Raw genomic sequence first — 12,401 nt, forward strand, 5'->3', positions numbered from 1 at the left:
AGAAAAGTGCTGAATCCTTGCTTGATATTCTAAGCATTGTTACTGGAAGAACACAGTAGAAATCAGTGGCTATCTGAGGCTCCTTATACCAGCGCGGAATAGGGCAAATTAAGCATTCTCCACTGTCAATGTGAACTAAATCAAGAACTCCACCGTCTTACAAATTTAACCAAACAGGAATATGTTCACGGTTTCCCAAAGTTACATAGCCCTAAGAAGTTATTTCCATGTAGTCAGCCTTATGCTAGAAAGTGATTTGGTGTCTCAGCATTTAATTTACTAGCCGCATTATTTCTTTTTCCTTTCTTGATATTTTGAAGTATTTGGCAAGAACCACAAGAAAGACAAAATCTGAGTTTCCAGCACTTTCTCGAAGTACTTTTTAACTTACTAACTGCAGCCTGTTTGTGTAATTAATTTCGTTATTGTACAGTTGAACTGAGTTATCACCAGATGTTAAAATGATGATTTTTCAAATTTGATTTGTATTGGCTGGAGGCATTTTGACTTATAAGTGACTCAGCTAAGTTCTATCATCAGGAAAACTATGGTACATCTGCCACCAGATGGTTAGTGGCTACACACAGGAGAACAGAAGCTGTGTAACATACCAGATAATCTGTAAGTACAACATGATTCTAGCAGATTAAGAGGTTTTCATGGTTAAGCATTACGAAGGTTAAGCATTTCATGGTCAAGCATTTTCAAGGTTAGAGTGCTTTGGCTTTGATTGTTACATGCATTTACTGTTGGTATGCTTAGGAACTGGATAAATGTATCACGAAGCTAAACAATAGCTAGAGGTTTTAGGGGGGTTCCAGGCACATGGTTTCTTATTCTATTTTTAACACATGCTGTCCTCTTTCCAAGCTACTCTGGCAAGATGAAAAAGCCAATTTTATGAAAAAAATGATGAAAAAGCCCTTATATACTGCTACCAGTCATGCTCGAGCCTCCACCGTACAGGAATGAATCAACATCTGTCACAAGTGATAAAACCTCATCTGGGTTTTCTAGATACCAGATAAATCTAGATATCCAGAAAGATACTTGAGATTTCCTTGGTATTTCTCACTCACTTTCTGCCCCCACCCTATTCCCATAAATTAGAAATGAGTACAGCTCAAACTTCAGTTCTTTATGCTTTTCCATTTTAAGGTGATTCAGAATCAAGCAAACCAAACCCCACCTTTTCCAAAATTTTTATTCCAAAGCAGTCGTACTGCATTTACTTTGCAATTCAAGTTGGAAGAAATTTACTAAGGAAACAATTTTACAGATTTCTTGCTAATAGAAGCCTAAGTTCAATGGGAACCTAAAAGAAGTCCAGCATTGTTGGACTTGATCCAGAATAGTTTTTCCTTGCGTAAGTCTGGACGTGATACTTTACTATCATACTCCATAATAATTAAAAGCAGATTAATGTTCAAAGATTGCCCCAATTTTGAATAACAGAAAATATTTCTTACCACAGAATCAGTTATATAGCTGCATAAAAAAATATCTACTGCTGTATCTATCACATTGGCAATAGGCTTGCATGCTGCTACCTCCATGGCAATCTGAAAGACAAATTAAAAAAAAACAAAACCAAGAAACAGTTTAAGTACTTAACAGAATAAAATAAGAATCTCAAAACTTGCTTAGTTACAGATACTGTTACTAAATTGTTAACTCTCACCCTATCAAAATTAAAAATAAATTCCAGTGTTATCAACTGAACATCTTTACAAGATCAGCTTATGTTCTCAAAGACTGCAGCTGAACAGAGAAAAATAAACCAAGAAGTTAATGACATCAATTTGAACTAAGCAGGGTCAGGCTCAGTGCAGTATTAGCACAAATTATTTCAGGCTAGCCCTGGAAAAAACGGTACTATGTTCAATTTGCATTTTATCCCAATCACCACAATTCATCATTTCCATTCTACTTCAATCACAACAAAACTATTTCTAGAAGACAAGTTTCCTCTTCATAGTAAGTACAAATACCTTACAAACTGAAACTATAAAATATACTATCGAAGTAACATTTTTATTTTCGTTATTATTTAGCTATTTTACATGGTTTTAAATGCAGCTTCTCCCAATGAAGTAAATGCACCTTACCGACTCCTTGACCCACTCAACGTATTGCTCAAAGTAGCCAACTATGGTATCCATGTACTTTTTTGTCTCCTAGGAACAGACAAAATAAGTGAACAAAAGTAAGTGAACCTCTATCTCCATGACATTATAAATTAATGTACTTTAATCAAATAAAGCTTACCTGGACAATAACTAGAGAAGCATTGTTATTTATGAGAAGCTGGGCAGCATTAACGGCACTAATGACATTTTTCACCTTAACCTGGAGAGGAAGAAATGGCGTTTAACACAAATAAATCCCTTCCAAGCTGTTACAATGGCTCTGCAGCCATTATTAGAAACTTATTCTCTTGATAAACCAGCGTCACTAACCTGAAAAAATACACAATTCCAGACAGAACGTGAGCCTGCCTAAGGATTCATGATCATTTGACTAAAATTCTCTCACTACTACGAAAGGAAGGTATCAGTGGCTACAAACAGCACCTTTTCCTGAAACCTTTGTAACTATACACTAGATCAGCTTTCTCTTCCATTCTCTTTCCTTTCCTGAAACGTAGAAATAGTTTCCATCCATGTATTTATATAAACTACAGACCCCCACAGTGCACAGGAAGGAAACAGTGGGCTATAAACTATCACAGCTCTTGATTACTAGAGTATGATTCTATACAGCTAGAATATGCTGCTAATCCATATCCCAAAGGATCAAGACACTTCTTCCATAAATGTACAACCCCATAAAGTCTCAGAAAGAATGCACACAAAGGAAAATGTAACATGCAGCCTCAAACTTTAGAGACATTTCTTAAACATACTAATGGGTCAAATATCATCCTCTTCTTACCAACACCTTATTTCATGACTTCTTACCTCCCCATCCAGATTCAAATCACAGATTTTTAGAAGAAATCTAGCCGGTCTGCTGCTGTGGATGGGTGAAAGCCATAATGGGAGAAACTGAGGTAGGTAGGGCCCACCAAGCTGTTTTTATTAATGACCAAGTGGTAGCTAGTGCGGCTGGATCCCTGCTGCCGGAGCCAAGGCAGGCCGATGGCACCAGGAAGCTTTGCTGCCACAAAAGTAACCAACCTAGTGCTTACTCTCCTGAGTCCAGCAAAGCACGGAGGCAGCTGGGCTCACAGTGGTGCCCGCACTACCTGCTGCTTCAGAGGTGAAACATGGGCTGCCCTGGGGAAGCCTCCACACAGCGAGGCCAATGCTGCGGAACCAGGGAGGTACAGAGCACAGTGCTAACAACACGGGCCCTGCTGGGAGCTGGACATTGGGCAAGAGGAGGTTAATGCTGTGAATCACCAAGCTCTCTCTTCTCCATTGTATTTTTGCATTTTGTTTCTTGATTGTCCCCCCTGAAGTTTTGCATTCAAGGAGTCTAGAAAAAACAACTATATTTTTAGGAAAATAAATAACACAGTATATGGAACTGTACTGAAGTCTATTTATCATGTGACAATTAAGTTTACAATTTATACTTCAAAAAATTTCCCAAACTTTTTTTTTTTTTTGCCTTTTTTTCCCCACCTCCTCTACAAAGAAAGGAAAACCAGGGTAGAAAAATCTGTGCAGAAGAGATATCTAAATCCCTGTTACTACCTCAAAACATTACAATCTCTTCCAATAACAGAACCGCAAGAACCAGAAAAAGCTGTACTGAAAATATATGCCCTGCATATGTGGCAGATGGATTTAAAATGCATAAAAATATTCCTGTTGCCAGAAAGAAAAGCTTACCGTAAGTTCAGATGATGTCCTCTTCAATAACCTGATGCTCTGATTTAAAGTGCTCTATTAAAGGGAGGGGGGGGGGGGAGAAGATTCAAGTCATCACTACAGGTAAAAGCCCACCTGTTTTAACATTATATGCATGATTCGTTCATCTATAAATTATTTTGCTTCTAATACAACATAGCACATTATATATAGTAACAACAGTTCTATTAAAACAAATTTATTGTGGTTTTAATAGCTGAATCAGTATTTCACTGACAGCACTTAGTCATGAATTGTGTACTGGAAGACTTCAGATTTAACTAAAGTTAGTAGCAATAAACTGAGCAGGATTTATTTAGAGGGAAGAGGGAACAGTTAAAATCAGAAGCAAGTGTTCAGAGAATTCTGTATTATGCAATTTCAGAAGGGAAAAAGCACTTACCCTAGCTTTAACATATTTCTTGACAGTCAGTTTTGTAAAAGAAAAAAAGATATGAGAATAATTAGGAGTTAATTAGGGAAGAACAGCATAGAATCAGAGTGGAAGAGAAGACTTATTGCTTTTCTACAAGAGGACTTTGATAGGGGCAGAAATACTGTACCAGATGCTAGGATAAAGTAAAGTCTTCATGTTACGAAGAGCAAAAAGCAACACCTAGCATGTATGAGATTCACAGCTCCATACTACACAGATTGGTGCCTGGCAAAATCAGGCAGAAGCACCCCTTTCACGTCTTCTATAGCATCAATAAAAGAGATTTTTCTTTGGCCCTAAATACTACTGCCAGGAGTTTCCAGTTCCAATACTGTTAGGTGATTGCTAACTCCCAAGAAATAGTGTGAAACTGGCAAATGCTCTTGTTACTGAAGACAAATGGGAAAAAAATAAAAACCAAAAAGGGATTTAGGACTAGAATTTTGCAAAGTTCTCCCCTGCTTCCTCTCTTATCCATATATAATCACAAATAGATACATAAAAAAATGGGAAAGAAAAGGGTCAATATTTTAGAGAGTATTAATTATATAGCAGTAGTATTACAAGGAGTAAAACTATTTATTACACACATACTTTAACCAGATTACTCTTCAGTGACAATGCAAATGCAACCTGTGCTTATATAATATTGAAAGTCCAGCTTTCTAAATTGTATTTAAGAGATTTAGAGATTCATACTTCTACAAATATGTTTTAACATTGCTTTAATATTTTACCATAGCTTGCTCTAGTGGAATGACTTGCTGGTTATGAATCATTCGAATGCTGTTTGCGTGTCCTTTTAAGGCATTTTCCAGTGCTCCTTTCGGCTGCAAAAAATGCAATTATGCAGTATTGTTCAGTAGTCTCAAAAGCCTTCCAACAAAGCAACAAACCAATGAAAGCTGTATATTATACTCATCCACTGCAGAACAGCTGATGCTAACAATGGGATATGGCAAATTGAATTTCTCAACACAAGGAGGGGAAAAATAGCCATATCAATAATTCAAACCTCAGCAACCAAGAGACAGATGTATTACACCGCTTTTCAGGCTATGACATTATCAGCACAGATTTCACCGAAGAGAGTTTTCACATGGTGCAATAAGTCATTTTAAATACAGAAGAGCAAGCACATTCACCTCTCGCTCATCACTTCTGCCAGTGGATCAACAGCCAGACTTCATCACAAGAACTGTGCAGCATGGTTCCCAGCTGGGATGAGCATCTCCCAGTCGTGGATGCTTGCTTTTGTTTTGGCCACTGCCAACACCACCCTGAAGCACCCTCTGCTTTGAGGGGCACAAAAGTTTAAATATTTTCAGCCAGTAACTTGGAAAGGCATCTAGGAAGGGTATTTGTCATTTTGGGGGCTCCTGCCCTTCAGTCAGAAGATATGAGTTTGTGCCCCCATTTCCATGCCTGAGTGCCTGTCTGGAGCTCATACTTGTTCCAAAATACTACAAAATTTGGTTTTACTCTCAACAATACATTCCTTTTCCATTTCCTTTTGGTGGCAAAATCACTTGGTTCCCTGCATACACACTGAATACACACTGCTAACTGCACTTTGGAAGTGTAATAACAACACACTTCAATGCTCAGAGATGTGCTTGCTTCCTGTGAAGTGTTCATGTAAGCAGTCAGCTGTGGGCACTAAGCATCTTCAAGACATCTCCTGTACTGACAAGTTTAATTCACTTACCTAATGACACTTGGGGTTGGTATTGCACCCTCCTCCATACCCTGACCCCTTGGGTTGATGCGAGTTTTATTACACTCGCTACTTCCAGTGTAAAAACATAGGCTCCATTTTATGTAAGGTGCCAGAAAATGTAAACTATACACCCAAAGTTAGTTAATTCCAGAAGCTGTTAGTTTATTTCTTAATTGATTAGCCTTGTAAACTGCAAAAGCTATCACTAATAACAGGGTGGGATTATAAAATATCCTTGGAAACCAGTATAAATTATGAAACAATCTAACTTTTGCAGTATGTCATATTCTTGTGGGTTGGACTTTTTTTTTTAGACATTTCATAGATTACACTAAATACCATCACAAAGAAGAAATAAACATGTACCCTTTGTGTTTGTGACAGCAAACACATTTAATATTGTATTTATCTTTGTCTTTTATATGGAGAAATTAATTTGCCTGATCTATTCTCAATTCTAATGCTTGCTTTAGATTCTATTACAAAAAATAATGAATAAAACAATCTATCAGCACAATATATTTTCCTTTGTGGAACTACATGGAATATACCTTTAAGAAGACATCTCAGAAGCAATTCTACGTAAGATGTGACACGTTTGAAGAACCTCAGCTTTCACTTAGAAAATAGCCCCAAAACAGCAGCAAAACACTCCCCCACCTGTATAGCCTTCAAAATAGCACAGTAAAAATTGAGAATGGAAGTGAAGCTACTGGTGTCTGTCCAAGTTAGCAGACAGCCTACACGAGTAAAGAGGAAATGTGCAGCTCACTCACAGTGCCTGGAGAAGATGTTAACTACAATACAAAAAAAAAAAAAACAAAATCATGAGCAGCCTAACCTTGACATGAATGCATGTGTGGCAGGAAAAAAACAACCCAAAACAACAAAACCCAACAGATGTAATCAAATTACGCAATAAGCTGCAGTAAACACATTAGGAGTCTCTGTTGGTGCCCTCCTCTCCCTGGAGTAGGGATGGATATCTGATAAATTCCAAACAGCATGGTCTCACTCTGCTGTCTGTGTCCCTTAGTGATCCAAGCAATTGTAGTACGTGTGCAGCATAACTCCTTCTCCTACATCACAATGCAGGGATCTGTCTTGAGCCAGTGCTCAATCTAGTATCCAAACGATGACTCATTTTGAAAAATAAACATAAAGTGACCTTGACATGCATTACAAACGTATCAACTGAATATTCACTATCTGTTACCACAGCTGTGTCATTCTGCAGATTCATTCGCAGGCAGTGTTGTAGCTATATCCTCCGACCATTGTCCATGTGTCCGCATTCAAAACGCTTTTCAGAGCGGACAGGATCTCTTTTGTCCACTCTCCCTCCACAATGGAGCCCCACTTCTCATTAGAGCCTTTATGGTGCCACAGTATTAATTTTATTGCTAATTGTCAAATCTGCTCACTAACTGAAAGAAAATTCATTCAAATAGTCTTTCCCATCATAATCTAACCAACTTTTCTTCCAATTGGGACCCTAAAATGTAGACAGCATAACAAGAAATACTCTAACAGAGTATTCCCCTCTTTTCTTAAGCAAACAGTGGAATTTTAAGAAATTACACTTCCAAAGAAAAATTGTAGAACAGTTAGCGTACAAAAATAAATAATTAGCAATATTTAAAATACAGCTCACACACAAGATTGTTCTTTAAAGTTTTTCGTTATGTGACAATCCATCTTGTATATAAGTACATATATAAGTACAAGAATTCTCTCATAGGAAGTCTAAATACTTGTCCATTTATTTATACTTATATAGTATATACAATAATACATAAAATGTATTGTTTATTAGTGAATTAAACTTACCAGCTGGTCTGCCCTTGCTTCTAAGTCATTAGCAAATGACAGAAGATCAACCTTGGTAACGCTTTTATTGATCTGAAACAAGATGTGAACAGTAGGGAAAGAAAAAGAGTATGTTGTTATTGTGTATACAATTTGCACTTAACCACACCACCTACTTTTTCAATCCTTTATTTCTTTAAATGTTTATTGACCTTAACTTCTGAAGTGCTTTTACTCCAAGTTTTGTGATTCTTCTGCCCTATCACACAAAAGCAGATTTTTTTCCATTTTGCCCGTTGTTAAAGAAACATTTCATTTTATGCTTTCTTCTGACTGTGTCTCTAGTTTATTAGTCTCACCTCTGTCAAATATGCTGCAAAGTTTATCCCTTCTATTCCTGAAGAGCTAAAATTCAGAAGATTCTCCTTTCCAATTTCATCCAGTAGAATGATTTTGCTGAGGTTAATCTGAATATGTTCAATTTTAAGTGCTACATCTTCTGTATACTGAGGGAAACAAAATAAAACACAAAAGTAGTTTGCACCCAGTGAATATTCTTCTATAGGTGTCCCCCCCCACTGCCAAAAATCTAGATTTTGCTGGCTCTTCACTTCCATGAAGAAGCAGGCATTCATTTTTGCTCACATCAGTTTAATTCAATTAACTTTAACAGAACCCACCAGGTAATGTTCCTACCTTCCCTGCAGTATCCACACAGTCTAGCCATGCCATGTTATAACCTACCTATGCATCTTTCATACCAATTAATTATTTGCCTTCCATTAAATTTTAAGCAGGCTACTCCAAATAGATGTTAGTCCCTCCTAAGAAGAGACTGAGTTAAAACAGAATTCTCTTTCCCCTCCAGGAAACAGTACCCTTACAAATTTTAAGTTGTACCCCTGGCCCTAATCAAGGAAACATAAAGAATTCAGTACCTTAGCTGTGGCCAGGACAGATGCTATCTGCTGTATTGGCTACAGGACTGGATGAGATTCCTCTAAGATGTCTAGTGACGACCAAAGATGACTTGCTTATTGTTACCCAAAGTACTCCTGCACCGCACCCAAATCTAAAATGTTACCTGTCCTGTAGAGGCCGCAAAACAATGGATGAGGAATCTGGAAACCCAACTTGCCTCCCAGCCTCCACCATTAGTCTGTTACTGAAACTCAGTTTTCCCCTCTTAATGAATCTTCCCTGTTAATTTCGTACATTATTTGGGACAGGAACCGTATCTATTAAATGTGGGTACACTGCCTGGCAGAAGAGAACACAGATCCCCTAGGGGCTGCTGTAATGAAGACCACTATTACAGGCAACCCCACAATTAGTACAGGCATGTAATAAAAATGCAGTCGTGTACTACTACAGCTTAATTGAAAAGATTTTATTTTATCCCAACACCTTCCCACTGAAACCAGAACCATTCTTAGGAGCATGGTGTATCATATCCTGGATCAACATAAATCTGACTGCAGGAAGAAGAGGTCACACCAAGAAAGGCATTTATATAAAAAACAAGACTCTCCATAAACACCACAAGCAGCCTTTGCAAGATGCTAGACTTGAACCTTCTATGCAATTTTCAAAATTAAAACCAACATTATTATCAGCACCCACAAAAAAAAAAGCACATCAGAAAATGTCCCATGGCCCACCAAGACTGGTAAAGAACACCATATTCGTAAATAGATTTCTTTCTTTCAAATTAGCTTGGAGAGTTCTTCCCTCCTTGCAGGGTATATTGTATATAAAAACAAAAATCCCCTAAAACAGAGACATGATATACTGTGTTTAAGAGCAAACCCCTCTCCAGCCTTCAAAAATAATCATGCACTCATTCAAACTTTCTTTACTTACCATACTAACATTTAAAAATTCATTGATATTGAACAGTTGTTCTAGGTGAAGTGAAGTATAAATTCCTTTGTTTTCCTTGCAATCACTATAAAAATAAAAATACATATATTAGCCTAAAAACGACCTTAAGGACCAAGTATTATGAAAACGGTTAACAACATTTTCATATTCTAAGAAAATCAGCACTTTAAAAAATGTTCTGGCTATATTTTTTGATCATTCTACAAGAAAGCAAGTAATTAACAACTTCTGCTGGTCTCAAAGATGCAAAATGTTCTCTCAAGTAGTATTATTGCACCAAGACCACCTCTAATAACCCATATATAGGAGCAGAAAAATCAGAACATCTTCTGCAATGTGATTTTTGCATGTGCTTCAAATGAAGCATGGAGATACCACAAAAACAAAATGTATAAATTGAATTAAATCTTGAGCATTAACTTTAATACCTGTACACTTTTTCAAAAGTCAAGTTAATATTTGGATTTTTAAACAGGATGCCAGAAAGATAGTTTTTCCAGTGTTGATTTAGTAAGTAGGGAGTATCCAAAACCTAGGAGACAAAATTCCGTAACGTTACTATGATTCTGAGTTTTCAATTAATGAATTTATTCACATGCAAACTTTTGACACATACCTACATCTAAGCTTATTACCCACTAATGGAAATACAAGCAAAACAGTGAATTCAACTCTCTGGTGCAGAAGGCAAATATTAAAGCTCCATGTCACCAAGAAATGCTGAATCACAGAAATACTTATCTCCAAAGGAAGACAGACATGCAGTATTTACATCACAAAGGAAATTCAACCAATAAAGGATAAATGTCTCTATTTGGTGTATAAGGGCAAAGCAAACCCAGATCCAAACTCACTTGAAGTGTCCCATAAAATAAATATGCCACACAACTGACAAAACCATGGGGACTCATGGGGATTCTACTCATTATTTAATAGCTTGAATAACTTCACCTTGAATAAAGTTTTATCTTCAAAGGGCTCACAGACCAGTTTTTCTACATTTCCACCTGTGACAAAGGTGAGCACCACGACAATCATCAGCACCCAGGAGAAAAGAAAACTGAATCCAACACCACTGAAAAAGAAATAAGCTGAATAAGTTTTTGCTTTTTAAGAACAAAGTATATATACATGGGGCAAAAGTGAAGCCAACAGTTAGCAGTTGTAACAGAGATAAGAAAAACATAAAAAAAATGGTTGAAAAACTTCTGTTTTCAAGGTACGTTCTTGCCCTCTGAAACATCTTACATGTTTCAGCCCTGTAGTCTTCAGCTAAAATGAATATAAAATGCTCACATTTGCATTATGCATGCAAACTCTTTTAAGCATTAAGTTTAAGAGCCACAAAAGCCTACAATTTTCTTTTTTAAATTCAACTCTCTAGCCTTGTGCTCTCAAATGAGTTTTAGACAGATTTCAGATGCAATTTTCTCTTGCACCCAGCAGAAATTATATTAAACCACTACTGGGAACTTCCAAGAGCATCCCCAAACCTGAAGTGCCAAACCAAAGGGCTCTGAGAAAATCAAGTGTTTCTTGTCCCTTGCATGTTTTTTTTTTCTTTTCAGCAAATGCTCAAGTATACTAAAAAGCTATGAATTTCCTTTGTATTTGCAATTATCTGTTCCCAGTTTTTGCAGTTTCCAAATGGCCTTACTAAGAAATTCACTAGCTGTAATTTACTCACCTTAAAACAGCAGATTCAGAGGTTTTATCCTTCAGCTATGATACTTAACGAAAGAGCAACCAAAAATCCCCAAGTCCCTCAGCAGAAGTACATAAGAACAATACTTATTTTTGTTCTTTTTTTCAGCACATATACATAGGTAACAAACTAAATTCTTTCCATATCTATCCATCTATATGTCCTTCAAAATCAATAAAACCAACCTTCTACAGACACCAATAAGTGAAACTTACGCCATAAGAAAGTTTCCCCCAGTGTTGGAGATGCAGCCTCTGGTGGTTGGAGAAGCGTGTTTATCATAACCACAGGTGCCACACAGCAATCCAAGATAGTAAAAGACCAGAATGAGGACCACCATGCAGCACAGGATGAGACAACCCAGCCACCTAAAGAATAAAAACCAAAGTGCTTTGTTAATAGAATGTAAAGAACACACCAGAGACCTGCAGATTACTTCAGGCAATACCATATTCCCAACTGGCCCACTTGTGGTTTTGTTTGAGCAACACATGCTAGCAACGAAAAAATGCTTTTCCTACACTAGCATGTATTTTGGGCCGAACATGATCACTGTTGGATTATAAACAGCTGCTGCTGAAGAGCTGGGGAACAAACATCACAAGAACAAGGTGTTTCCAACCTCAGTTACTCCAGGTTGCTCCAAGCAAACTGACACAGAGGAGGCAGATGGTCAAACAGTAATTTATTCAAGAAGCAACTGAGAAATTTATGAATGTGGATTGGTCATGTAATTGTAATTAACTGTATATAAGGCTATTAAAACCTAAGGCTTTGCTTGTCTGCACTGGAATGCTTTCAATGTACGGAGCAGGTAACAGAACTCCATCATGGGAAAGATCTTGGATAGGAATTGAACTTTCATTTTTATTAATTAAATCACATTTAATTATTTGTTACACAAGTACCAGTTCTATATGCCCACGTATTTGGAGCACATCCATTTATTCATGTTTTATATCTCATTCTAGCCTTTCATCCTCTACCAAT

General features: G+C 37.1%; 1 protein-coding gene across 20 annotated transcripts in view; it reads right to left on the reverse strand.

Annotated features, from left to right (window-relative positions):
- The window catches only part of PROM1 (prominin 1), a 70,175-nt gene that overhangs the window by 5,127 nt on the left and 52,647 nt on the right, over nucleotides 1-12,401 (reverse strand). For 12 of the 20 annotated variants that reach the window (XM_055797161.1, XM_055797158.1, XM_055797164.1 and 9 more), the window contains 12 exons: nucleotides 11,627-11,779; nucleotides 10,658-10,781; nucleotides 10,135-10,238; nucleotides 9,686-9,770; nucleotides 8,182-8,328; nucleotides 7,844-7,915; nucleotides 5,031-5,123; nucleotides 4,261-4,278; nucleotides 3,840-3,893; nucleotides 2,269-2,349; nucleotides 2,109-2,177; nucleotides 1,470-1,562 (listed from right to left, as the gene is read on the reverse strand). In XM_055797161.1, coding sequence (XP_055653136.1) covers nucleotides 1,470-1,562; nucleotides 2,109-2,177; nucleotides 2,269-2,349; nucleotides 3,840-3,893; nucleotides 4,261-4,278; nucleotides 5,031-5,123; nucleotides 7,844-7,915; nucleotides 8,182-8,328; nucleotides 9,686-9,770; nucleotides 10,135-10,238; nucleotides 10,658-10,781; nucleotides 11,627-11,779 — 1,093 coding nt within the window. The remainder of the gene's footprint in view (nucleotides 1-1,469; nucleotides 1,563-2,108; nucleotides 2,178-2,268; nucleotides 2,350-3,839; nucleotides 3,894-4,260; nucleotides 4,279-5,030; nucleotides 5,124-7,843; nucleotides 7,916-8,181; nucleotides 8,329-9,685; nucleotides 9,771-10,134; nucleotides 10,239-10,657; nucleotides 10,782-11,626; nucleotides 11,780-12,401) is intronic. The other 8 variants (XM_055797169.1, XM_055797168.1, XM_055797175.1 and 5 more) reach the window with 1 other exon arrangement.

This window comes from Falco peregrinus, chromosome 2 (genome assembly GCF_023634155.1).
Source record: "Falco peregrinus isolate bFalPer1 chromosome 2, bFalPer1.pri, whole genome shotgun sequence".
NCBI lineage: Eukaryota > Metazoa > Chordata > Aves > Falconiformes > Falconidae > Falco > Falco peregrinus.